Source organism: Anomaloglossus baeobatrachus, chromosome 6 (genome assembly GCF_048569485.1).
Source record: "Anomaloglossus baeobatrachus isolate aAnoBae1 chromosome 6, aAnoBae1.hap1, whole genome shotgun sequence".
NCBI lineage: Eukaryota > Metazoa > Chordata > Amphibia > Anura > Aromobatidae > Anomaloglossus > Anomaloglossus baeobatrachus.
Window position 1 is genome coordinate 215,563,188 of NC_134358.1, and position 27,334 is coordinate 215,590,521.

At 46.9% G+C, this 27,334-nt stretch overlaps 1 protein-coding gene across 1 annotated transcript in view; it reads left to right on the forward strand.

Annotated features, from left to right (window-relative positions):
• LOC142243092 (cytidine monophosphate-N-acetylneuraminic acid hydroxylase-like) overlaps nt 1-27,334 on the forward strand; it is a 186,225-nt gene that overhangs the window by 146,956 nt on the left and 11,935 nt on the right. The window contains exons 9-11 of the mRNA XM_075314674.1: nt 4,851-4,986; nt 13,155-13,295; nt 26,165-26,339. Of these exons, the coding sequence (XP_075170789.1) occupies nt 4,851-4,986; nt 13,155-13,295; nt 26,165-26,339 (452 nt within the window). The remainder of the gene's footprint in view (nt 1-4,850; nt 4,987-13,154; nt 13,296-26,164; nt 26,340-27,334) is intronic.

A 27,334-nucleotide genomic window follows, 5' to 3' on the forward strand; every position in this document is an offset into this window, starting at 1 on the left:
GCAATGTGTGAACAGCCACCAATCGCCAAAAATCAAGACAGATGGAAAAATAACAATGAAGTGCACTGCAATATGGGGACCAACCAAAAACCTATACAGCAATTAAAAAACAGCATAAAAGCAACCTCTACTCAAAATATTATGTTTTGCAAGGTGTGCACAGTACCAACATTCCAACCTGTACTTTGAAAAATGAGATTTTTGGCAAAAAATTGCAATTTTTCGAGCTACCTCGCCACTGTGCTGTGCAGTCCTATTTGTGCATATGTGAGGCCGGTTGGCACACTTTAAATAAAAATATTTTAGTGTAGGACTGCCTCAAGAGATTTGCCGTGACGTCGCGAGGTAGCTCGAAAAATTGCAATTTTTTTGCCAAAAATCTCATTTTTCAAAGTACAGGTTGGAATGTTGGTACTGTGCACACCTTGCAAAACATAATATTTTGAGTAGAGGTTGCTTTTATGCTGTTTTTTTAATTGCTATATAGGGTTTTGGTTGGTCCCCATATTGCAGTGCACTTCATTGTTATTTTTCCATCTGTCTTGATTTTTGGCGATTGGTGGCTGTTCACACATTGCCATCTAGCCTTGTCCACAGGCTATATATTCCAAGCAGCATGTGCCTGGGCCTGTCCCGCCCACAACCATGAATTAGTCATGAAGACGACACTGAAAAGCACCAGGTACGTGCTGTGCAGTCCTATTTGTGCATATGTGAGGCCGGTTGGCACACTTTAAATAAAAATATTTTAGTGTAGGACTGCCTCAAGAGATTTGCCGTGACGTGGCGAGGTAGCTCGAAAAATTGCAATTTTTTGCCAAAAATCTCATTTTTCAAAGTACAGGTTGGAATGTTGGTACTGTGCACACCTTGCAAAACATAATATTTTGAGTAGAGGTTGATTGAGGCTAGGTGCCTGGGACCTGTCTTTGAGGACGGGCAGCAACCTGGGCCTACTCACCGGTCCAGGACCGAAGGCACGTCGGGGTACACAGACCCTAGGTCAGGGAGAAGCTTCAGGCGACCCAGCAATTAACCTGAGGAGGAGAGGGCCTCTATGGACTGTTCCCATGAAGCTCAGAGATCAGGGGCACTAGCGCAACGAGGGGGATAGGGCTTTCCAAGCAAAGTAGCCCACTGGAATCCCAAACGTGAGCTCCTGAGAGCAAGCTCTTCTACTTAGCTACAGTGGGGCGCGGGGCGCGGAAAGCTCTAAGCTGACGGGCCACAAAGGACACTCTAAAATATGGTGACAGGAGGCAGGCCACAGACTACCAGGCAGCACTGCGGGGGATGGGACCCAGACAAGCTCCCTCAAGAGAGCAGCGCCACCCAGAGACTTGGTTTACCACGTTATCAGTGTCTGTTTCTGTGCTGAGTGAGTACCTGATTAACCCCTGCAACCATCGAGCCTGTGCTCCCCCCTGCACTGCACTCCACCATCCAGACTCCCGGGGCCATTCCCTACCCGTGGAGGGTAACATCATCTAGGGAGTACCCGGGGTGATGGAGCAGGGCACCAACAGCAGCGGCGGTGCTCCCTATCACCGCACACCACGGGTGGCATCACGAACTATATATCTTCCGTGTAAATACCCCCCTTCTTCATTTGAGTGTGACCCCTAGCCCCCAGGTCTGGAGACCCTCGAACCACGAGTAATCACCCCCGGTTCTGAGAGGTTTGACTGCTGCAGGGGCGGAATACCTCAAAATTCTTCCTAAGGGGGGCGGGTCGTGCGGTGTCACAGCGATGTGACACGGCAGGCGGCCAATAGAAGAGGAGGGGCAGAGATGAGCGGGACGTAAACATCCCGCCCACCTCCTTCCTTCCGCATAGCCGGTAGAGGCAGGTAAGGAGATGTTCCTCGTTCCTGCGGTGTCACACATAGCGATGTGTACTGCCGCAGGAACAAGGAACAACATCGCTAACATCCTGAAAACAATTTTTTGTTTCAGGACGACCTCTCCACAGCAAACGATTTTGCCCTCTTTTGCGATCGTTTAAGATCGCTCTTAAGTGTGACACACTGCGATCTCGTTAATGACGCCGGATGTGCGTCACAAACAATGTGACGATAATTCATTAACGATATTGTAGCGTGTAAAGCCCGCTTTAGAGTCCAAGCTGTGGTGTCACTATGCACTGTGAGGATTCACCGTGTCTGAGCTAGGAACGGCGGTCAGGTGACTGCACTTGTGTAATATACATATTCCCAGCCAGAACTCTACTATTGAGCACAGCCTTGCTCCATATAAATGTATGGAGCAAGGCCGCACCCACTAAACGGCCATGCCTACTAGTCAGACCCGCCCATTACATACACTTGTATTCAGTGAGTTCACGCCCAATAGTCGTGTTTTGGCCAGGAACATGTATATCGCACAATTGCAGTCAGACACCGGTGAATCCTCGCAGTGCACAATATACTCACTGGGAGGATTCATAAGTCTGCAGTCACATAGAGAGACACATAGGGTGACTGTAGACTTATCATTTTAGATCGGACAACTCCTTAAAGTTCATTTTGCACAATGAGATGTATCTCCTAAAGAAACTTGTGAGGCTTTTGCTATCCCATCTGTGCAGTGGTTGTGATAAAATCATGGTTTCTCTCGGAATGCTGAGCTCTGTATAAAACCAGCCACATTACTGATCAACAGCTTTCTGTATACTGTACATTGACAGAAAGCTGCTAATCAGTGGTGGTGGCAGGGCTATGTAACGGGGCAGGGGGCACCTCAGGGGGTGTATTCGCGGTCTCCCGTCCAGGGGGCGGCAGGCTGACCCCCGGCCCGACCGTCACTGTTGAAACAGGGGTGTTGTTTGTGGGGCAGAGTGTGGATAGCAGGGACACTTCCATGTGGGCAATTTGCTTCTCGGTGACACCTTTTTCTCTCGGCTCACAGGCCTCTTCACCACTCCCAGTAAAGAGCCACAGACAGGCAGTTGATGAACTAAGAAAAATTTTATTGAACACAACTTCCACTCTTCTTTACACCTTTCAACATCAAGTCACTTCGGTTTACAGGTTACACTTCTTGCTGACGGTTTCCTCTTTCCCCGGTAACTTTCCCTTGCCTGCAGGGGACATGCGTTAACCGGTTCACAGACTAAAAACTCCTTAATATAAAAAATATCAATTTTATTAACAAAAGCATTTAAAAACACTTCCACATTATATAGAAAATATTAATTGGTGCCATACAAAGATTCCTCACTAATATAGGAAGTGGCAGTATATATGGAATTATATCTCAGTGCAGAACCGACTAATTTAGGGTAAAAAAGTGCTGCTTTTAGGGATCTTGACTGTAGGACCCTTGACTATTGGACTGTTTAGGGATATACTTGTATATTGCGCCTTACTGACATTTGTTCTTGCTCCTTAATTGGGGTAACACATAGGACTAGAATAATAAGGGGGATATATGTTGGAATCTTTGTATGGCACCAATTAATATTTTCTATATAATGTGGAAGTGTTTTTAAATGCTTTTGTTAATAAAATTGATATTTTTTATATTAAGGAGTTTTTAGTCTGTGAACCAGTTTTGAGCTCTCCTTGTATTACATTTTTCGAGAGAGACATGCGTTAACCCCCTAGTAGCTGCACACTGAACCCGGATTTACTATAGGGCAGAACTAGCACAGACTACCGGCTCCGGATAAGTTCTCACCTCTCCACTTCTTTGCCGGGGAACTACTTCTCTTCCTTTCTACGGGCGTTCCTGTGTACCTTCACTTCTTTGTCTGGGCACTCACTCTGGCTGCCTGCCACGTTTCACTCCCTCACTCTGCCCCGTCACCTCAGACTTCTTTCTCCAGTCACATCTGACTGCACACTGCCCTCTGCACACTGCTCTGCACTGGCACCTAGTGGGGAAACCATTTATTAGCTAAAACGACAGGTAACATTTTACCAGTACCATTTGCCACCACACTGTGTGGCGTCTTCAGGGGGGAAAACGTTCCTTCACTACCAGGGGTCCGACTACCCCTTACAGCTATACACAGCATGTTGACTAGATGGCACAAGGCAGTAAGGCGGGCTTTGCACATTGCGACATCGCAAGAAGATGCTGCGATGTCGCACGCGATAGTCCCCGCCCCCCGTTGCAGGTACGATATCTTGTGATAGCTGGCGTAGCGAAAATTATCGCTACGCTAGTTTCACATGCACTCACCTGCCCTGCGACCGTCGCTCTGGCCGGCGACCCGCCTCCTTCCTAAGGGGGCGAGTCGTGCGGCATCATAGCGAAGTCACACGGCAGGCGGCCAATAGCGGCGGAGGGGCGGAGATGAGCAGGATGTAAACATCCCGCCCACCTCCTTCCTTCCGTATAGCCGCCGGCGGCAGGTAGGAGATGTTCCTCACTCCTGCGGCTTCACACACAGCGATGTGTGCTGCCGCAGGAACGAGGAACAACATCGCACCTGTCGCGGCACCGGCATTATGGAAATGTCGGTGAATGCAACGATGATACGATAACGACGTTTTTGCGCTCGTTCATCGTATCATCTAGCATTTACACAGTACGATATCGAAAGTGATGCCGGATGTGCGTCACTTTCGATTTGACCCCACCGACATCACACATGCGATGTCGCAACGTGCAAAGCCGCCCTAAGTCCTGTAATGATAATCAATTTTATTGAAGCAATACACAGCCTAGTAAGTGATACATTGCTCGGTTCAGGGTCTCTTTCCCTACAACATGCTGCTCTCAATTACCTAGCAAAAAGCTGCTGACAGATTCCTTTTACAAACTATTTAAGCTAATGATAAGAATATTATACTATAATACATTAAATACATGATTCAGAGGTTGGTCTGTGCTTTTTTCTACAGAGGAATGGAAATCACAGTTCATCAAAACAGAGAGGAAGAAACTGTTGAACTACAAAGCTCAGCTTGTAAAGGATTTGAACCCTCACATCTATTGTCCCTTTGCCGGTTACTTTGTTGAGGCTCATCCATCAGATAAGTATGTTTACTCTCCAGGAATGTACAGATGATTAACCCTTTTAAGGATGTTTAAAATTGTAAAAAAAATGACGACAATAGAATGTAAACTGCTATTTAGATAACAAGTTCCTGTTTAAAGGAAGTGGCTCATCCCCAAAATACATTTTAAATGGGCTATTCAATGATGTAGATTGGACTTGGCCCCAATAAAAACCACATCACCTTAGCACTGTACCTATTATTGGCACAGGGCCTGAGAAAATACCTATTAATTCATGTGCATATGAGGAGGCTTAGCTAGGCCAAGCATTTGGTGCACCGTTACGACTCCTCATTTGTATATTGGGCTTTCCTCCGTTTCTGATTGACATTGCTCGCTTCCCAGATGAGCAATGTGTGAATGCTGCCGGGTTGCAACTTCACTGCACTTGGAATTTTTCCCGTTTTCCAGTACACTATATGGTAAAACTAATGGTTTAATTCAAAAGTGCAACTCGTAACACAAAAAACAAGCCCTTATATGGCAAGATTGATGAAAAAATAAACAAAAGTTACGGCTCTTGGAAGAAGGGGAGCAAAAACGAAAAACAGAAAGTCGACGGGGGGTCGTGAAGGGGTTAAGTAAAGCTGCTTTGTTTTTGAAACTTTATGGTATTAACATTCTTGGGTGTGGATTACATGCCTTTTGTATGTGTTTACACAACGGAAATGTACTAAAAACATATGTACATTTTTTTCACCTGTGGATTTTCCATATCTGATGCAAGTCTATGGGGAAATTCTACACAGAAAACTCAGCATACCCGCAACAGAAATTGACATGCTGCAGACTGGAAAAAAGCAACACATGTCAGTTTACACACAGTAGAAAAAGAAGCACAGTGTACATGAGATTTCTATGAATCCCAATCATTTTAATTGATCTGTATAGACTGCGTTTTTTAAGCAGCAAAAATACAAAAAACGAGATAAAAACTGACCAGGGCATTGTGAGACTGTGACCGGGGTTATCTATGACGGCCGGTATTTCTCGCCCCGGTTGTGCTCACTCCATGATAGAAAGTAAATCCACTCTAGGGTTAATGCTGTTTCCCTACAGGCTGAAGGGAGGGTTAAATGGAGACAGGAACAAGGGCAGGTGTGCCGGGTGTGAGGGAGTGAACAGAACTCCCTGAGTCCTCTGCTGGAGAGGCACATGTATATTGTTGTGGACTTTTGTTTGGATTAAACCGTGTGCTGTGAACCTTAATGCCTGGATCCCGTGTCTTCTGCTGCGCAGCCGACCACGCTACCACACATATGGTGGAGAATCGGCGGGCATGCCAGCCCGGTGAGGTGTAGCATCCATCCCTGGTGACCCGGTAGCACATGTCCTGGATTCGAGCAGCTATACTACAGCCCAAACCCGGTGACGCCATGGAGGACATACTAAAGCAGCTGGCTCAGGCTAATGCACAGTAACAACAGGCTAATGCACAGCAACAACAGGCTAATGCACAGCTACAAGAGGCTAATGCACAGCAGCAACAGACCAATGCACACCTGCTCCAGGCGTTGGAACGTCAGCAGCAATCCTTGCAAGTGCAGGACAAAAGGCACCAAGAACAGCTGGTTCAGGCCAATGCACGTCAGCAGCAAGCCTTGCAATTGCAGGAACAAAGACATCAAGAACAGATGGTTCTCCTGGCCAAATCGATCCGTGTCAGACCGGCAGCAACAACCCCGGGACCGGGTGACGACGGCAGCGTCCGGAAAGCGGTGAGACAAGCGTTGCAAAAGATGACCCCGGGGGATGATGTGGAAGCGTTCCTGGCGGTGTTTGAGCGGGTGGCCGAGCGGGAAAAGCTGCCGACCCCCCAGTGGGCTGAGGTATTGTCGCCCTATCTGATGGGGGAACCCCAAAAAGCGTACCTGGACCTCTGTACCGAGGACGCCATTGACTATGTGACCCTGAAAGCCGAAATACTGGCTCGGTTGGGGGTGAATACCTATGTACGGGCTCAGCGGGTAAATCAGTGGTTCTATGAGGAAGCCAAACCCGTACGCTCCCAGGCCTATGACTTATTGCATCTTGTAAAAAAGTGGTTGCAGCCTGACACTCTGAGCCCGGCGCAAATGGTGGAAAGGGTAGTAGTGGATCGTTTTGTGCGCAGTTTACCCGTCACCGTTCAACGGTGGGTAGGACAGGGTGACCCGAGTACCCAGGACCAATTAGTGTCCCTGGTAGAGCGGCATGTGGCTACGCAGGACTTGATACGGGACACTGAGACTTTGCGTACCGCCCGTCGGTCCGGCCCCTCCAAGCCTAGGGCCAAGGACCCACCGCTGACAACGGTACAGGAGTCCCCTACCGTCCCGTCAGAGGCCGCGGCCGCCATTCCTGAGGTCCGGAAGGTTCTGTACCCTAAACAACAACCCGTCAAGGGGGTTTCCGTCCCCATTAGATGTTGGCGGTGCCAGCGGGTGGGACATATGGAAGCCCAGTGTCCACTCACCACGGAGCCCATGGATTGTGGGGTTACCCGGCGGGGTTCAATGTATGCTCAGGTGGTGTGTACCGCTGACCTGGTCTCCCCAAAGACGGATCCCCACTTGTGCCAAATACAGGTGAATGGATGTCCGGTTACAGGATTGTTGGATTCCGGAAGCTTAGTGACCCTTGTGCGATCCACCTTGAGGGCTGAAGTAAAGGCCACAGGACGTACCGTGGGGGTGGTTTGCATACATGGGGACCGCCGAGACTATCCCACGGGGATTGTCACCATCACAGCACCTTGCGGTCAGGTGCAACATGAGGTGGGACTTCTTAACACTCTTCCTTATGACGTGATCCTAGGAAGGGATCTGCCCTATTTTTGGACTTTATGGAGGGGACCCCCTAAGTCCCCTCAGATATTGGTCAGTCCGGGACCTGAGCCCTACAATCCTGAATCCGGGACGCCTGCCGTAGGGGTCACCATGATAGGGACAGAGTGTGAACCCGATAGGTCACCCCTAGAGGTATTGGCAGGAGAGGCTGAAATGGTCGAGCCCATCCCGGAGTTGGAGGCGTCCCCGGATACGTTTGGGACAGCCCAACTCCAGGACCCTACGTTAATACATGCCCGGAGTCGGGTGACAGTAGTTGACGGGGTGGCACAGCTGCCCGGTGCCCAGGTAAGGTACCCCCATTTCGCTCTTAAGCAGGATTTACTCTACCGGGTAGATGAAATACGGGGCGTGGGGGTAGAGCAGTTGGTGGTGCCCCAGCCGCATCGCCGGCGGGTCCTCGACTTGGCTCAGAAACACCTTATGAGTGGCCACCTAGGGGTCAAGAAAACGCAGGAGCGAATATTGCAAAGGTTCTATTGGCCCGGGGTCTTTGGGGAGGTAAAACGGTTCTGCGAAACCTGCCCGGAGTGTCAGCTTACCGCACCCCTGACCCATTTTCGCAGTCCGTTGGTACCGTTACCCATTATAGAAGTCCCTTTTGAACGGATAGGGATGGATCTGGTGGGGCCCCTCGTAAAGTCCGCTCGAGGGCATCAACACATCCTAGTGATCGTTGACTATGCCACCCGGTATCCCGAGGCGATACCTCTCAGACATACTGCAGCAAAGCTTATAGCTCGGGAGTTGTTTGCTGTGTTCTGCCGGGTGGGGTTGCCCAAGGAGATCCTTACGGATCAGGGGACCCTATTCATGTCTAAAGTGACCAAAGAGCTATGCCGGCTACTCCAGATCAAGCAGTTGCGTACATCTGTGTATCATCCTCAAACGGACGATTTAGTCGAGCGTTTCAATAAAACCCTGAAAACCATGCTCAAAAGGGTGATTTCAAAAGACGGGAAAGACTGGGATATGATGCTTCCCTATTTGATGTTTGCCATACGAGAGGTGCCACAGGCATCCACGGGGTTTTCGCCTTTTGAATTGTTATACGGGCGACATCCCCGGGGATTGTTGGACCTGGCAAAGGAAACATGGGAGCAAGAGCCCACCCCCCATAAAAGTGTGATTGAACACATTTTAGGAATGCAGAACCGCATAAGCGCGGTCATGCCAATTGTGAAGGAGCATTTACAGGAGGCTCAGGCCGCGCAAAGCGGCCGCTACAATAGACAAGCCACCGTGCGGACCTTTAAACCCGGGGATCGGGTGTTGGTATTAATCCCCACGGCGGAGAGTAAATTCCTGGCTCAGTGGCAAGGCCCCTACGAGATAAAGGAAAGAGTCGGGGTGGTTAACTATAAGGTATTGCAACCCGGTAGGCGGAAACCTGAACAAATATACCATGTCAACCTATTAAAACCTTGGCAGGAACGGGAAAGCCTGATGGCTGTTTTTTCCCCATTTCCCTCCTCTTCGGGTCGTTCACATCCGGCTCCAGCGACCTCCGGAGAGGACGAACCGGAAGTAAGGATTGGAGAAGCCCTCACCAAGACACAGAGGCGAGAGGCCAGACGGTTGGTTCAGCAGAACCCCGATGTCTTCTCCGAGCTGCCCGGTAGGACCAGTCTGATACAACATGATATTGTCACCGAGCCCCATCTGAAGGTACGCCTGAAGTCATACCGGGTACCGGAGGCTCGACGACAAGCCATATCAGAGGAAGTAAAGACAATGTTACGCCTGGGGGTCATCGAAAAATCCCGGAGTGAATGGGCTAGTCCGATTGTCCTAATACCAAAACCCGATGGCTCCTTAAGGTTCTGCAATGACTTCAGGAGATTGAACGAAATATCCAAGTTCGATCTCTACCCCATGCCCCGGGTGGATGAGCTGATTGACAGGCTGGGACAGGCGCGATATTTTACCACGCTCGACCTGACCAAGGGGTACTGGCAGGTGCCACTGACGGAGTCCGCCAAGGAGAAAACCGCTTTTGTTACGCCGGAGGGTCTCTTCCACTATGTTGTCTTGCCTTTTGGGTTACATGGCGCTCCGGCCACGTTCCAGAGGTTGATGGACTTAGTGCTGGAACCCCACCAGGCGTATGCATCAGCGTACCTTGATGACATCATTATTTACAGCTCCGATTGGCAGACCCACTTGGAACAGGTGCAAGCGGTGGTGGACGCGCTTCGAACAGCCGGATTGACAGCCAATCCCAAGAAATGTGCGTTGGGACTCACGGAAGCCCGCAACTTGGGCTACGTGATAGGCCAAGGAGTGATCAAGCCCCAAATTAACAAGGTTGAGGCGATCCAGAAGTGGCCTAGACCCCTGACCACGAAGCAGGTTAGGGCCTTCCTGGGTATCGTGGGGTACTACAGGAGGTTTGTAAAGGATTTTGCGGGACTATCAGCCCCCTTGACGGACCTTCTCAAAGGCAAGAAGTCCGTCATGGTGCGCTGGACTCCGCAGGCCGAGGACTCCTACCGGGCCCTGAAGGGGGTCCTGTGCGGACAGCCCGTTCTTGTACACCCTGATTTCCGGAAGGAGTTCATAGTACAGACTGACGCCTCAGAGGTCGGCCTGGGGGCAGTGCTGTCTCAGGTGGTTCAGGGGAAGGAACACCCCGTCACCTTCTTAAGTAGGAAGCTCACCCCTCCCGAGCGGAATTATAGCGTAGTGGAGAAGGAGTGCCTGGCGATCAAGTGGGCCTTGGAGTCCCTACGCTATTACCTGCTGGGACGGCAGTTTCGCTTGGTGACTGATCACTCTCCGCTGGTCTGGATGAGGTCCGCCAAGGAACGGAATGCCCGGGTTACCCGGTGGTTCCTTTCTCTGCAGAACTTCCGGTTTACGGTTGAACACCGGGCCGGTAGGTTGCAGGGCAACGCCGATGCCTTGTCCCGCGGCCCGTGTTTGATGGCGGGAGTTCAACCCCGCACGCTTGAACTGAGGGGGGGGTATGTGAGACTGTGACCGGGGTTATCTATGACGGCCGGTATGTCTCGCCCCGGTTGTGCTCACTCCATGATAGAAAGTAAATCCACTCTAGGGTTAATGCTGTTTCCCTACAGGCTGAAGGGAGGGTTAAATGGAGACAGGAACAAGGGCAGGTGTGCCGGGTGTGAGGGAGTGAACAGAACTCCCTGAGTCCTCTGCTGGAGAGGCACATGTATATTGTTGTGGACTTTTGTTTGGATTAAACCGTGTGCTGTGAACCTTAATGCCTGGATCCCGTGTCTTCTGCTGCGCAGCCGACCACGCTACCTCACAGCATGTACTCTTATAATCAGTCTAGAACTAGCAGCAATCAAATATTATGTAATGGTAGAGTTGTATCATTAATGACAGTAAAATATGCAATCAGCAACTATTTGGTTAAATGGAGGCAGTAGTGATGAACAGGCAAACTAGATACTAGCTTTAGGGATGAGCAAGCACTAAATGCTTGAGTGTTCGCTACTTGAATCAAGCAACGAGTATAATGGAGGTCAATGGGAAACTCAAGCATTTCTGTGGAACACCCTAACAAGAGGGCTGGGGGGCTGAAAATGGAATGGGAACAGCATGGAGAAGAAGCCTGGATGCATCTCTGACTCCCAGGTCATTGCAGGGTACTAAATAAATAAACAATTAAAAAAAAACACTTGAGTCCCCCCATTTTTTATAAACCGCAAAGGTAAAGCAGGCAGCTGGGGGCTGATATTATCAGACTGGGAAAGTCCATGGTTATTTGGCCCTTCTCAACTTAAAAATACCAGTCGCATGGAAAATAGCAGGCACTTACCGTTTTTTTTTTCGAGTTTTCAGGATTTGTTCTTCAGACATACAGGGAAGGGAAGAGAGTGCATCCCTCCCCTTATGTCTGAAGAATAAATCCTGAAAACTCAAAAAAAAAGGTCAATGCCTGCTATTTTCCATGCTTGAAGTAACTTTGTATTCTTGAACTTGGAGAAGCACCGAGGTTAAAGGAGATACTCCAGTTAATTTGTGGCCACTACTACAGGTTACTAATGAGAACCAGCCTCAACAACAGCAATAGTATTGTGAGGATTTACTGTGAAGAACATAGAATTGTGCCCAGTTGTTCCTTCTCTAAATAGACATTTTTTTTTAAAAAATACCAGTTTGCTGCCACCCCAGAATTGGCACATCCATTAGATGCGCCAATTCTGGCGCTTTGTCCGGCGCTTCCCAGTTGCCCTGGTGCGGTGGCAATCATAGCAATACTTTTTGGGGTTGATGTCAGCTGGCATCAAGGCCGTGAGTTAGTAATGGAGAGGTGTCTATCAGACACCCTCCATTATTAACCCAGTAATAAAAAAAAACAGGTAAAAATAGTTTATATGAATAAAGACTCTCCCACACTAGCCCTAGTTTACCAATTTATTATCAAAAATGTTCCCCCAAAACTATTCCATCATAGTCCATAATCCCCGAATGCAGCTTGGCAACCTATTCACAGGCGCCAGGTAACAATGACAACTCTCATCAAAGCCACAGGCTCAACACTGCGCTCAGCGAGGCCCAGTAACACTTATGAGAGTTGTCGTCAGTGGAATAACTGTTTATATAATAGCCCTTAAACTTTACTGACTTCAAGTGAATGCTTGTTATAAATGGCGTTTTACCTCGATACAGAGAAGTAGACAAACATGATGCCTGAATAGTGGGGCGCGTCAACACTCCCGGGCACCCCTGACATTAAGTGTTCCTGCGCACTGTCCTGCTATAAATGTCCTGCTTAGCTCTGGATTCATATTCACAATGTGTCTTGGTTCATCTATCTTTCAGATAGTTCAGCACATGTTGACATGTTCCAGCTCACTATCACCACCTTGTGGCCTTTTGGCAGTATTGTTTATGACCTATCTTTGCATCTTCATTGCTTCAGGACTAGAAACCACTGAGTTTATCTGTTTAAATCACCCCCTTGTTCAGGGTGCCGGCAAGTGCTGGGTCATGGGCTATTATCCCTCTGTTCTCACAAGTGTACTTCTCCATCTATTCACTATATTATTATTTTTTTTGTTTTTTAAAAATTTTTTAATCCTTTTTGTATTGACATATGTTCACTAAAACTTACCTTTCAGACAAAAAGGATGATTATTGATTTATGATCTTCTTTTGAGGGATTTTTACACTCCATTTGGTCTCTGTATAGGTAAGGTATTCTATGGGAGTCCACCATTGTTTCGAATCCTGAACAGTTTGGTGTCTGCACACAACAAAAATGGCAAATATATTGCAGAAGACTTACTTTGTGTTTTTAGCAGTGGATAGTAATGCTGTTTATTTTTATTTTTAAAACAGATACCTTAAGGAAACAAACTTTAAGAATGATGCTGCAACACTCAATCAACTTATTGAAAAAATGTCAAATGTCAATACATGGACCCCGAAGCCAGGAGAGATACTGGATGTGGGCAGGTTACTGAAAGACCCAACTGATAGGTGATTTTTTTAAAAAAATACGTGTGTGTATTTATATATAGATATATAGATATGTATATATATATATATATATATACACAAACAGAATTTATATTGTATTAAATACAAAGGAAGTGTGTAATCTTTAACTTTATGCCTTTTAGAGTTCCATCATCTTCAACTTAACTGTTCAGAATAATAGTATTTTTAGATACCGCTGTGTATATACATTATATATATACATATATATATATATATTGCGTTTTTCTGCCGACCGGCAGAATACCGCTGATGTGAAGCTAGCCTAATCTGAGCATAGAAATATCCAAGGGTGCCGAAACCTGTGCATTGGCCCTTTTTGTAATATTTTTAAAATGTAGAAAGAAAAAAAAATCAATAAATAAAAAAGATTATATATATATCTTTGAGATTCTGGACTGTGAAACGCGTAGTCCTATCTGCGCTACTTTCCTGCGATAATGCTGTTCTGAACTGCTTGGACCACTGTATTTTAATGGATCTATGAATAAAAAGAAAGAAAAACTTTAACAGCATCCCGGACTGCTCACGTTATTGCTGGACATTGCTCTGTCGCTGTCCATATATATATATATATATATATATATATATATATATATATATACATACATATACACAAACAGAATTTATATTGTATTAAATACAAAGGAAGTGTGTAATCTTTAACTTTATGCCTTTTAGAGTTCCATCATCTTCAACTTAACTGTTCAGAATAATGCAAACTGCATGTTGCCGGATCCGTTGTCTGCTCAATGCATTGTCAATGGACTCACGGCAACATGCGTTTGCATCCGTTTGCATGTGGCAGATTCAGGATCCTTTGAGTTGCTGTTTTTAACCATCTTTCAAAAATGCTACATGCAGCGTTTTTTGTCTCAGACCAAAAACAGCAGCTCACCGGATCCTGTACATTGCAGCAGTAGCTGCAATGTATTTTAATGGGCGCCAGATTGTGTTTTCACAATATCGGTTGTATGCGGCAAAAAGGATCCTTTTTCCCTTGACAAACAAAATCAGAAGAACATAGTTTTGTTTTAAAGTCTTCAAAATCTTTATTTAGCCCTATAAATCTACATACAGCATTTATAGTTTTATTTTAAAATATATATAGTTATAAAATGGAATTTTAATGTACATTAAATATGTTTATTTTTCTTTATATCTATCAATATTCATCTAACTTCACAAATCTATCTATAGCAATCTCTCAATATTTTTTTTAAAAATTTTAATATAATTTATATTCAAAATTATACTATCTATGTATCTATGTATCTATATTTATTTCCTTAATGTGGCTTACTTCCTATCCATGTCTAGATATATACGGTATATATTTCTATGCATCTATCTATCTATCTTTATCTTTCTATAAATCTATATATCTATGTATCAATTTCTAACTTTTTTATTTTAAATTAAACGGCTCTATTCTCTCTCTGTCGGTCGGTCGGTACCTCTTTGTCGGTCTGTCGGTGTGTCTCTATCGCAGTCTCTCTTTCTCTCTCTGTCCATGTCGGTCTCTCCCTCCCACCCCCTTTAACATACTCACCGTTCCCCGATCACCAGCGCGGCGCTGCACGGCGTTCACATTGCTCTGGCGGCTTCTTCACTTTTGAAAAAGCCGGCCGCTCATTATTCAATCTTGTATTCCCTGCTTTCCCCGCCCACTGGCGCCTATGATTGGTTGCAGTCAGACACGCCCCCACGATGATTGACAGCTGGCTCACTGCAACCAATCACAGCTGCCGGTGGGCGGGTCTATATCATGAAGTAAAATAAATAAATAATTAAAAAAAAACGGCTTGCGGTTCCCCCCAATTTTAATACCAGCCAGGGTAAAGCCACACGGCTGAAGGCTGGTATTCTCAGGATGGGTAGCTCCACGTTATGGGGAGCCCCCCCACCCTAAAAATGTCAGCCAGCAGCAACCCGGGATAGCCGCATCCATGAGATGCGACTGTCCCGGGACTGTACCCGGCTCATCCTGAATTGCCCTGGTGCAGTGGCAATCGAGGTAATAAGGAGTTAATGGCAGCAGACCATAGCTACGACTAAGTCCTAGGTTAATCATGGCAGATGTCTCACCAAGATACCTTCCATGATTAACCTGTTAGTTAAAGAAAATAAAAACACACATCCAAAAATTCCTTTATTTGTAATAAATGACAAAAAACAGCAACCTCTTTCACCACTTTATTAAAGTCCCCAAATACCCTTCCATGTCCGACGTAATCCAAAAAGGTCCCACGATGCTTTCAGCTCTGCTACATCAGAAGCTGACAGAGAGCGGCCATAGACCATGACCGCTCTCTGTGAGCTCCCCGCAGCGACTGAAGTGAGTCACGCTATCAGAGGAGCTGTCACTGAGTTTACCTGCGGCCACAGATCTCAGCGGGATGACTTCAGCTGTGGCCGCGGGTAACCTCAGTGATGGCACCGCTGATAGCGCGGCTCACTGCGCTGCTGCATGGAGGTGACAGGAGCTGCAGAAGACACCGCCGCTCCCGACAGCTCCAAATGAAGACAGCCGCGCGATCAGCTGAGCTGTCACTGAGGTTACCCGCTGTTACTGGATCCAGTGACAGCGGGTAACCTCAGTGACAGCTCAGCTGATCGCGCTTCTCACCTCAGTTGCTGCGTGGAGGTGACCGGAGCGGCGGTGTCTTCTGCAGCTCCTGTCACCTCCATGCAGCAGAGCTGGATGCGACGCTGGACCATCCTGGATGACGCCGGACATGGAGGGCTTTTTCGGGCTGATTAAATTGTTGAACCAGGGTATATGTTTGTGTTTTTTATTTCTAATAAAGGATTTTTTCTGGTGTGTGTGTGTTTATTTACTGTAATTTACAGATTAATCATGAAAGGAATCTCGGGGAGACGCCTGACATGATTAATCTAGGATTTAGTGGCAGCTATGGGCTGCCATTAACTCCTTATTACCCCGATTTGCCAAAGCACCAGGGCAAATCGGGAAGAGCCGGGTACAGCCCCAGAACTGTCGCATATAATGTATGCGGCAATTCTTGGCGGCTGCTGACTGATATTGTTAGGGTGGGGGGCTCCCCATAACGTGGAGCTCCCCATCCTGAGAATACCAGCCTTCAGCCGTATGGCTTTATCTGGCTGGCATTAAAATTGGGGGGGACCGCACGCCGTTTTTTTTTAATTATTTATTTTACTGCACAGTATAGACACGCCCACCGGCTGCTGTGATTGGGTGCAGTGAGGCACCTGTCACTCAGTGTGGGGGCGTGTCTCACTGCAACCAATCATAGGCGCCGGTGGGCGGGGAAAGCAGGGAATAGGAGATTGTTTAATGAGCGGCCGGCTTTTTCAAAATAGTAAAAGCCGCCGCAGCAGTGTGAATGCCGTGCAGCGCCGCGCCGGGGATCGAGGAACGGTGAGTATGAGAGAGAGGGGGAAACTTCAGTCACTCGGGGGATTAGCGGTCACCTGTGAATCCTTCACAGGTGACCGCTAATCAGTACTCGACACAGACAGAGCCGCAGTACGAGGATGAAGTCGGGTGAAGTTCTCCCGAGTTCATTCTCATCGCGCAACTCTGTCTGCTGTCAGCCGACATTTATAAACGACATTGTGCATCACACACACGGACATTCCACACGGACATTCCACGTACACATACATGTTAATTCCACATGCACACACGGACGTTCTACACACAAACACGGCTAGCATACGCAATTCACACAGGTGCCACACGGACCATAAAAACGGACACAAAAACGGGACACGGACCCGAAAAACGGCCCGTAACACACGTGCGTGTTTTTCACGGACGTGTGAAGGGGGCCTTATAAAAACTCAGGATACTCTAACTTTGTACCAAAAAATAGGAGCCATGGGTTCTTCTAGGCAGCTGTTTAGCACTCTAAGAAGCGCTGCTTCTAATTATTGTTCCACTGTCTGTGCTCTCTGACAGTTCAGTACAGCAGTGCTGTCACTACTGTGCTGATATGGGCAGAGCACGGGCAGTGGGCAAACGAGGAGCAGCGGTGGGGGCTGAGGAAAGGTGAGTATGTATTTTTTCCCTACACGGTGAGGGCGTATATTGCTATAATGGTCTGCAGAGTGCTGTGTGGGGGTTGCAGAGCGCTGTGTGTGGGGGGTGCAGAGCGCTGTATGTAGGGGTGCAGAGTGCCGTATGGAGGGTGCAGAGTGCCATGTGGGGGGGGTGCAGAGCGCCATGTGGGGGGGTGCAGAGCCCTATGTGAGGCTGTTACTTGCAATTCTGTAGTGATGAGTGGTCAGTGGTGGGGCAGAATACTGACAGCTAATGGCTGGGAAGAGGGCGGGGTTGGACAGTGAGGTTGGGCAGTGCCAGCTCTGACTGTGAGGTTCGGCATAGGAAGATTTCATGTTTGGTTGAGCTGCAGGTAAATAAAGTGTCTGCAGAGAATAGAGGAATAATTCAAGAGGAACAAAAGTTAGAAAACAAAAAAAAAATATGTAGGGATGTTTTATATGACAATACAGCACAGATTAGCTTAAAAAACAATTTTTGAGTTTATGTCGGACAACTCCTTTAACTTTATGCCGCTCAGAGATCATTTCATATTCAATTTGCGTAATTGTCAACAATAACAGTAATTTTGACCAGGGGTGCAATACATTTTGTTTACATGCCACTGTGTGTGTGTGTCTGTGTGTGTGTGTATATATATATATATATATATATATATATATATATATATATATATAAATATATATATATATATATATATATATACTGTATATTGTAAAAAACGCATAATCACAGTAAAGTTATAGGTTACCCATCTTTCTAATATACAACACTTTGATTTTCACTTATTTAGACCTTTTTAAGATCTGTTTATTGTCAATAAAAATAATACACTAGCATAAACTTTCCAGGTGTAGAAGATCAGCTAGTAATAAATTGTATATTTGGGATGGTTTTTCAGTCTATGAAACAATGTTTATGTTCCTGAGTAGTGATGAGTGAATATATTCGCCACGATTCGTTACTTGCACAAATATTAAGGTATTCTGGATACTCGTTACTCACAACTCGCATTACTGTGATTGGCAGGTGCAATGAAAGAAAAAAAGAAGACATGCAGTTCCCCGCCTATGTGCAGATAAATGCAGAAAAATCAAACAGCTGGGGACATGTTTATTGGGCCCCCCAGCCTAAAAATAGCAGCCCGCAGCCATCCCACAATTGACGCATCTATCTGGCTGCCAGATTGTTGGATTGCCATATTGCGGGACACAGTGTCACAGCAGTCCAGCAATCCGTCAGTCTGGTTACTGGAGTTCACACTCAGGGACTCCCCCGCTGCTCTCAGTGAAAGTTGAACCTGCTGCCGAATTGCTGGACTACTGTATGGCTGTGTATCGTAATCCGACAGTCCGACTGTCGTATTGCAGGACACGGCCACATAGTAGTTCGGCAATCTGGAAGCGGGGTCAACTGAGTTCAATGAGGGCAGTAGAGGAGCCCCCAAGTGAGTACTCCAGTGACCTGACTGCAGGATTGCCGGATTGCGGGATATGGCGGCACAGCAAACGAGCAATCCAGAAGTCAGGTCACCGAAGTTCACACTCGAGGGCTCCCCTGCTCCTATCAGTGAGCTCAGTTCAAGCCACTGCCGGATTGCTGAACTGCTGTGCGGCCATTTCCCTTAATCCGACAGTACGGCAGCGAGTTCAACTGAGTTCACTGAGAGCAGCGGAGGAGCCCCCAAATGTGAACTCCAGTGACCTGACTACCAGATTGCTGGACTGTCAGATTGCAGGGCATGGCAGCACAGCACTCCAACAGTTTGGTAGCTATGAAGCCCAGATACCTTAAAGGAGCTTTTAAAGGAGACTTCAAGGTTCCTAAAGTTTTTATATATATATATATATATATATATATATATATATATATATATATATACACACACACAGTAGATAGATAGATAGATAGATAGATACATACAGTATCACACAATGAGTACACCACTCACATTTTTGTAAATATTTAATTATAACTTTTCATGGTACAACACTGAAGAGATGACACTTTCTTACAATGTAGTCAGTGTGCAGATTTATCTAACAATGTAAATTTGGTGTTCTCTCTAAATAACTCAACACAGTTATTAATGTCTAAACCACTGGCAACAAAAGTAAGTACACCCCTAAGTTTTTCTCTAGACGCTTCTATCTGGAGCATAAAAACCTGCATTTGTAAGTGCAGAGTCAAAGCTTTTATGTCCTATAAAAACTACATTAAAATACAGCTTTACATGAGAACCCAAAAATACATCAAATACAGAGGAAGGGCATAAAAAATACAGCAAAAATGTGATAACCAGGGTAGATTAACATTTTGGTGTGGACACCTGCATAAAACAAAAAAACACAGTATTTATGCAACGTGTGAACATGGTCTTAGGCCACGTGCACACATTGAGTATTTGGTGAGTTTTTTACCTCAGTATTTGTAGCCAAAACCAGGAGTGAGTAAAAAATACAGACGTGGTGCTCGTATTTCTTTTTTACTTTTCTTATGACTGTTCCACTTATGGTTTGGGCTTATACATACTGAGGTAAATAAATCATCAAATACTCATTGTGCGAACACGCAGGGCCGGCTCCAGGTTTTTGTGGGCCCTGAGCGAAAGAGTCTCAGTGGGCCCCATCCACACATAGACATGCACAGATACATACACATACAGGCACACGTACACATACTTATTTAAAGAGAAATTCACAAAAACACATAAATAGACATAAATCTAGACACAGTCAAATACACTGCCATACATAGATACACATCATACATACACACACATTATTTTTATATATTTATCCTGTATATATATTTCTAATATTGGGAAGCCGGCAACAGCCTCATTCACTTCCCGGCTTGTCTAACAGACATGGCCGCACATAGGGCACACTAACACTGCTGTATATACATCACAAGAGAGGCTGGGGACAAACACAATACTGGGGGGAGTACATATTACTGAGGAAAGGGGTATACAGCTCTAGAGGAGGGCAGTGACTGAGGTGGGGGGACAGCTGTGAGGTGGGGGGTTGACATGCAGCTCTGGGTGTATACAGCTCTGGGGTGGGGAGGGACATACAGCACCTGGGTGGAGGGGACATACAACTCTGGGGGTATAGTAGTATGCAGCCCCATATTGTGTTATGAAGCCCCCATTGTCCTCCATATAGTATTATGTAGCCCCCATATGCACTATGCAGCCCCCATATAGCACAATGCAGACCCAGATAGCATTAGGCACCTTAATGTAGTATACAGCACACATATAGCACAATGCAGACCCAGATCGCAATAGGCACCCTCATGTAGTACACAGCCCCTAAATACCACAGTGCAGAGCCAGATAGCATTAGGCACCCTCATGTAGTACACAGCACCTATATAACACAGTGCAGAGCCAGATAGCATTAGGTATCCTCATGTAGTACACAGACCTATATAGTACAATGCAGACCCAGACAGCACAGTGGAGAGCCAGATAGCATTAGGCACTCTCATGTAGCATACAGCTTGTATATAGCATAGCCTGTATATAGCACAGTGCAGAGCCAGATAGCAGTAGGCACCCTCATGTAGAATACAGTGATTAATACTCAGTGGCGTAACTAGAGTTTGATGGGCCCTGGTGCAAAATTTGGATCGGGGCCCCCCTCCACGTACACCGACACTTAGGGTGCGGGATAATGACACTGACACTCGGGGTACAGGATAATGATGCTGACACTTGGCTCTTACCCTCAGCACCCAGGTTTCCCATGATCTGAAATCCCTCTATCAGTACCCAGCTTTCCCATGTTCTGATATCCATCTTTCCCTCAGCACCCAGCTTTCCCATAACAGAGTAAAGCTGGGTGCTGAGAGATGTATAGCGGAGCATGGGAAAGCTGGGTGCTGAGGGAAAGAGCCTTTTTCCCTCAGCACAAAACATTCCCATCCCATACTTGTATCTTTGTCCTCCTTGTATATAGATCTCCAAATACTATAATGGCCCCCACATAGCCTTCCATATAATATAAAGGGTCCCACATAACCCGTCATATATTATAATGCACCCCCATAGTTCTCCATGTATTATAATTCACCCCATAGTACTCCATATATTATACTGCACCACAGTCCTCCATGTTTTATAACGCACACCCATGTGTGACCATGTGTAAGGTAGCCTCCATATTTCTCCATTTATTATAATGTAGCCCCCATAGTGCTATATGTATTATAATGTAGCGCCATAAATCATCATATTGTATTATGCAGCCCCATACTCCTCCATGTATAATGCACCCCTAGTCCATGTATAAGGTGTCCTTCATTTTGTATTATGCAGCCCCATACTCCTCCATGTATAATGCACCCCTAGTCCATGTATAAGGTGTCCTTCATGTTTATTATGCAGTCCCATAGACCTCCATGTATCATGCAGCCAGCACCCCCAGGCCTCCATGTGTCATGCAGCCAGCAAAATAAAAAAAAATAAAAAAACAAGTACCTCTCTTCTCCTTCCGACCCCTGCGACTGCGGTAGTTACGCCCCTGCCCCCATATGTCACACACCCTGCACCCCCATATCACACACACTACACCCCCATATCTCACACACCCTGCTTCCCATACAGCCTGCACCCCCATATCACACACACTACACCCCCATATCACACACACTACACCCCCATATCTCTCACACCCTGCTTCCCATACAGCCTGCACCCCCCATATCACACACACACACTGCTCCCCATACAGCCTGCACCCCCCATATCCCACACACACTGCTTCCCTTACAGCCTGCACCTCCCCCAGATCTCACACACTACACCCCCATATGTCACATACCCTGCTCCCCATACAGCCTGCACCCCCCATATCACACACAATACACCCCCATATCACACACACCCTGCCCACATATCTCACCCTGCCTGTACCCCAACTTACCCCTCTCAAACACTGTGCACCCCTTCACATCCTTCTGTCAGTCTGCAGCCCTCATATGTCACTCACCCTGCAGCCCCCCTCACCCTCATGTCCCCTCTTTTCTTATTACCATGTGTCCATTATCTCCTTCAGGATTCAGTATCTTGCTTTCTGCCCGGCCTCCTGTGTCTCCTCCCATACAGTCACATGGGCGTGACATCATCGCAGGTCCTGCAGGATGGAGATTCCGTCTGCTGTGCAGGTCAGGACTAGCACTCCTGCAGCTCAGACACGACTGGTGGCCTCTCCAGGTCAGGGGCCCCTCTACTGACACTGGGCTCCCCTGACTCACAGGTCGGCCACTACACAGCGGCACTACACATAGGGGCCCGGCAGCCGGCTCTGCAGAGCGGCTGCCGGGCACCTATGTGTACTAGTGCCGCTGTGTAGTGGCCGGCCTGTGAGTCAGGGGAGCCCAGTGTCAGTAGAGGGGCGGCTGACGTCTCCTCGTTCCCCCGCTGATCCGGTCTCCTCGGCGCGTCGTCCATTGCTGTCGCTCGCTGACCTCTCCGCAGGCGCGCAGTGATGACGTCACTGCGGTCCTCTGCAGAGCTGTCAGAAGAACGCCGACAGTCACAGCGGGGAGAATGATAAGAGAGAGAGCGCCGCTCACTCTCTCATCATTGCTCTCAATTGTATCGGCACCTGCGATGCCGATGCAATTGAAAGCTCGATCCTCGGCGGGGGGCGGTGACAGCGCGGCCACCGGGCCCCCCTGAGTAGCGGTGCGCCACTCCTGCCACCGCGAGTGGGCCCCCCGGCAGCTCAGGGCCCCGGCATTTGACCGGGTTTGCCGGGTGCTGGCGCCGGCCCTGCGAACACGGCTTTACAAACTCAAAAATCCAAGTGTCATATAGTGACATCAAGATGAGAAAGTTCTGGTTGCTAGGACTATGAATGTATAAACAAAAATAAATCCAAATATTTTAGCTAGAGATGAGCAGGACATACAGATGATGTTGTGCCTGTCCTAGAAAATCAAAAGCCAGGAGGTAAAAGATTTGCAGTCTCCCTTCCAGCCGGCATGTACAACTGCCCTGGATGCCAGAACAGAGTCCTGTGAATCCATCCGTTCATCTCTAGTCTCAACCGTCCTGGATGTGGAGGGACCGTCCCAGATTTGGGTTTTAGCCCTGTTGTCTCGGGTGTCTGATGAATGTCTCTCACTGCTTAGTAGGTGTGACTTGAGGTGTGATTATTAGGGATGGGAGAACCCATGGTGTTCGTGCACACGACCCCGAACACTAGCTTTGCTGGGAAGCTCATGTTACAGTTTGGGTCCAGTTCGGGTCCAGGGGCTGTAAAAAAAAAAGCACGTTATTAAACAAATTATGATCATACTTACAGGTCCTGCGACGTGTCCTGCAGACTCGGTCTCCCAGCATTTCTGCTTCCGTCTGTCCGATCATTGCTGTGCCTCCCGGTAAGCACCTCTGGCTAAAATGACCTTCCGTGATGTCATACCCATGTGACCAGTTACATGTGAATGTTGTATTACCTCATTGGCTACAGACTGCTCACAGGAGTATGACATCATCAAAGGACCTTGTGTGCCGTAATGCGAGTGTCGCATCGCTTCGCATCGCATCACGGTGCACAATCTCCCGAAAGCAGCGGGCCAACTGCTTTTATTTCGATGCAGCTGAGTCGCTCCTGTCCTGAAAGTGGGGTGATGCAATGCAAGACTTAAGTGCAATCATCCCCTCACTGTCAGCCTGCTTCATCGCTCTGTGCAGAGTGATGTAGCAGAGCTGACATGGGTTTCTTTGTTTCTCACTCTGTATAGACACTGTGCACAAGATGAAGCAGAGCTGACTTTGCTGTTCCTGTGGATTACGTAAGACTAAGAATCTTAAAGATGGAGTTTCTAAATGGTTTTTTTTGTTTTATTTCTAATAAAAAAAAATTCTATGTGTTGTTTTTTTTTTACTGTTTCCTAGAAATTCATGGTGGCCATGTCTAATTTGGCATGACACAATGAATTTCGGGCTTAGTACCATCTGAGAATACAAAGTTGGTATTAACCCCTTAATTACCCAGAGTGCCACCGCCATCAGGGCCGCTGACCGAGCCAAGTAAAGCGCCTGGAAAATGGCGCTAAGAAACAATGTACCATTTCCAGGGGCAGCTCTGGGCTGCTGAGAATCAGAGCCCCTAGCTGCCTGGCTTTACGTGACTGGCGATCAAAATACAGGGAAGCCCATTTTTTTCTTTTAGTTATTTAAAAAAATAATAAAATAAAAAATGCGTGGGCTCCCGCTGCATTTTCTATTGCTAGCTAAGGGTAATATAAGCAGCTACTAGCTGCAAACCCCCACTGCTTGGTGTTACCTTCATTGGCAATGGAAAATCCAGGGAAGCCCTTTTTTTTAAGTTTATTGCCAAAAAAATAAAATTAAAATAACGTGGGCTTCTCCATATTTTTGTATGCTAGCCAGGTACAGCAGGCAGGTACGGGTTGCCCCCAACTCCCAGCTGCCTATTTGTACCCATCTGGGAACCAAAAATATAGGAAGCCCTTTTTTAATTATTTCATGAATTTCATAAAATAATTAAAAAATAAAAAAAATGACATGGGCTTCGCCCAATTTTTGTGTCCAACCAGGTACAACTAGGCAGCTGGGGATTGGAATCAGCATTACAGGGTGGCCCAAGCTTTCTGGGTCCCCCCGCTGCAAATTGCAGTCCGCAGCCGCCCCAGAAAATGGCACTTTCATAGAAGCGCCATCTTCTGGCGCTGTGTCCAACTCTTGCAGCGGCCCTGGTGCCGGGTGGCACGCTGTGTAATAATTGGTTAATACCAGCTTTGTTTTACGAGCTGGTATTAAGCCCAAGGTTCTTAATGTCAGGCCAAGTTTGACCTGGCCATTAAGAATCTCCAATAAAAGGTTAAAAAAAAACCCACAGAGAAAAAATACTCTATTAGAAATAAATACACAGACACACTTAGGGACTCCATCTTTATTACTCCCTCTCACCCCTCCAGGATCCTGGTCTTCTGTCACCGATCTAGCTCTGCTATATCAGACAGCATGGGGGGAAGGAAGAACGCTGCTGCTCCTTGCTCTGTGTAATCGAGCAGAGGCTGCGGGTTGGTCAGCGGTGATGTCACCGCTGCCACCATTGCCATAGTAACCTAATGAGCGGGTTACTATAGCAATGGTGATCTCCGATTACCTGATTCCTGGCGTCGCTATTCATCACCGGCTGTGGCATTACAGTGTGTGGCAGCCAATCCCTGCATGTAGGCTGACTCTGTAAAGAGCGCCAGCATTCAGGGAGGGGGAGCAAAGCATGTGCCCAAGCATCTCGCTGGTACACGGCGCTCGACGAGTATACTGAGTACTAAGATGCTCGGGCGAGCACCTTGTACTGGCGAGATGCACTGACAGTATAGGACCTTGCATGACATTATAGCCATGTGACTGGTCTCTAACCAACGAGGTAATACAACATTCACACGTGACTGGTCACATGGCTATGACGTCACGGAAGGTCCTATCGTCAGCGATGGTTACCGGGAGGGCACAGCAATGATCGGATGCAGAAGCGGCGGGAGACAGAGTGCAGGACGCGTCGCGAGACTTGTAAGTATAATGACAATGTTTATTATTAACTATATTCTTTATTTTACACCTCCCCCTGCCCCATCCCATAACTGTAAAGTCGCAAGTTCGCGTTATCTCAAAACCCGAACTCGATCTTTACAAAACGTTGACAAAAATGGCAAGTTTGCAATGTTGTTTTTATTGTCAGGATCAATCCTGAATTATACAGTAACCCTGCATATAAAGATCAAAACAAACTTCGAGTCATTTTTCCTTTCATAGAGATGGAATTGTTCAGCCGCCTTCAGGAGCAAAAATCCTTAAGGATTCTTGGGACTTTGACACATACCTAGATGCCATTTCTGTTTCATTTAAGGATGAAATCTTCAGCTACCCCTCCTGGGTAATAGAATATTTCACATGGGCCGGATTTAAAGACTATAATCTTGTAGTCAGGGTAAGCATGTAAAATACAGAATGCTTTTTGCAGTTCTATAAAAGGTACAAGGCACAAACACACACAATCATTAAAACAATTTTCTAAGTTCATTGCATAAATTAATAATCAAAAGCTTACTTTCTAGAAATACTCAACAAAAAATATATGGGAAATAATCTACCATATTTTACAATCATGTTTTCACATGGTCTGGGACCGCCATTAAAATCTCACATCTTATGACATGGAGATGGTAAATGGGAGAATAACATACTATATAGAAAAGCCTGAAGAGCTGAAAACAGGAGAGAGCAAGATCTCTACTATATTGCTCATAGGCTGCCATGTTTCTCGGCATTTGTGCTTTTTCATTGGGTTTTCTTTTGTGTTTTTTTTTATTTTCCAATATATTTTATTTTAGAAATCGTGAAACAAATGTTCATTCATGATTATCTTGCAGTTTAAATGCCCCTTAAAGGGCTTATCTAGGACTAAGGGGTACTTTACACGCTGCGACATCGCTTAAGCGATGTCGTTGGGGTCACGGTGTTTGTGACGCACATCCGGCATCGTTAGCGACATCGCAGCGTGTGACAGGCTGGAGCGACCTAAAACAATCGCAAAAAAAGACAAAAATCATTTGTTTTGGAGAGGTCGTTTAATAACAAAAAATCGTTGTCAGGTAAGTAGCGATGTTGTTCCTCTTTCCTGCGGCATCATACATCGCTATGTGTGACATCGCAGGAGCGACGAACATCTCCTTACCTCCGTCCACCGGCAATGCGGAAGGAAGGAGGTGGGCGGGATGTTACGTCCCGCTCATCTCCGCCCCTACGCTTCTATTGGCCGGCCGCTTAGTGACGTCGCGGTGACGCCGAACGCACCTCCCCCTTGAAGGAGGGATTGTTCGGCAGTCACAGCGACGTCGCTGCACAGGTTTGTGCGTGTGATGCTGCCGTAGCGATAATATTCACTACGGCAGCGATCACCACATATCGGCCGTACGACGGGGG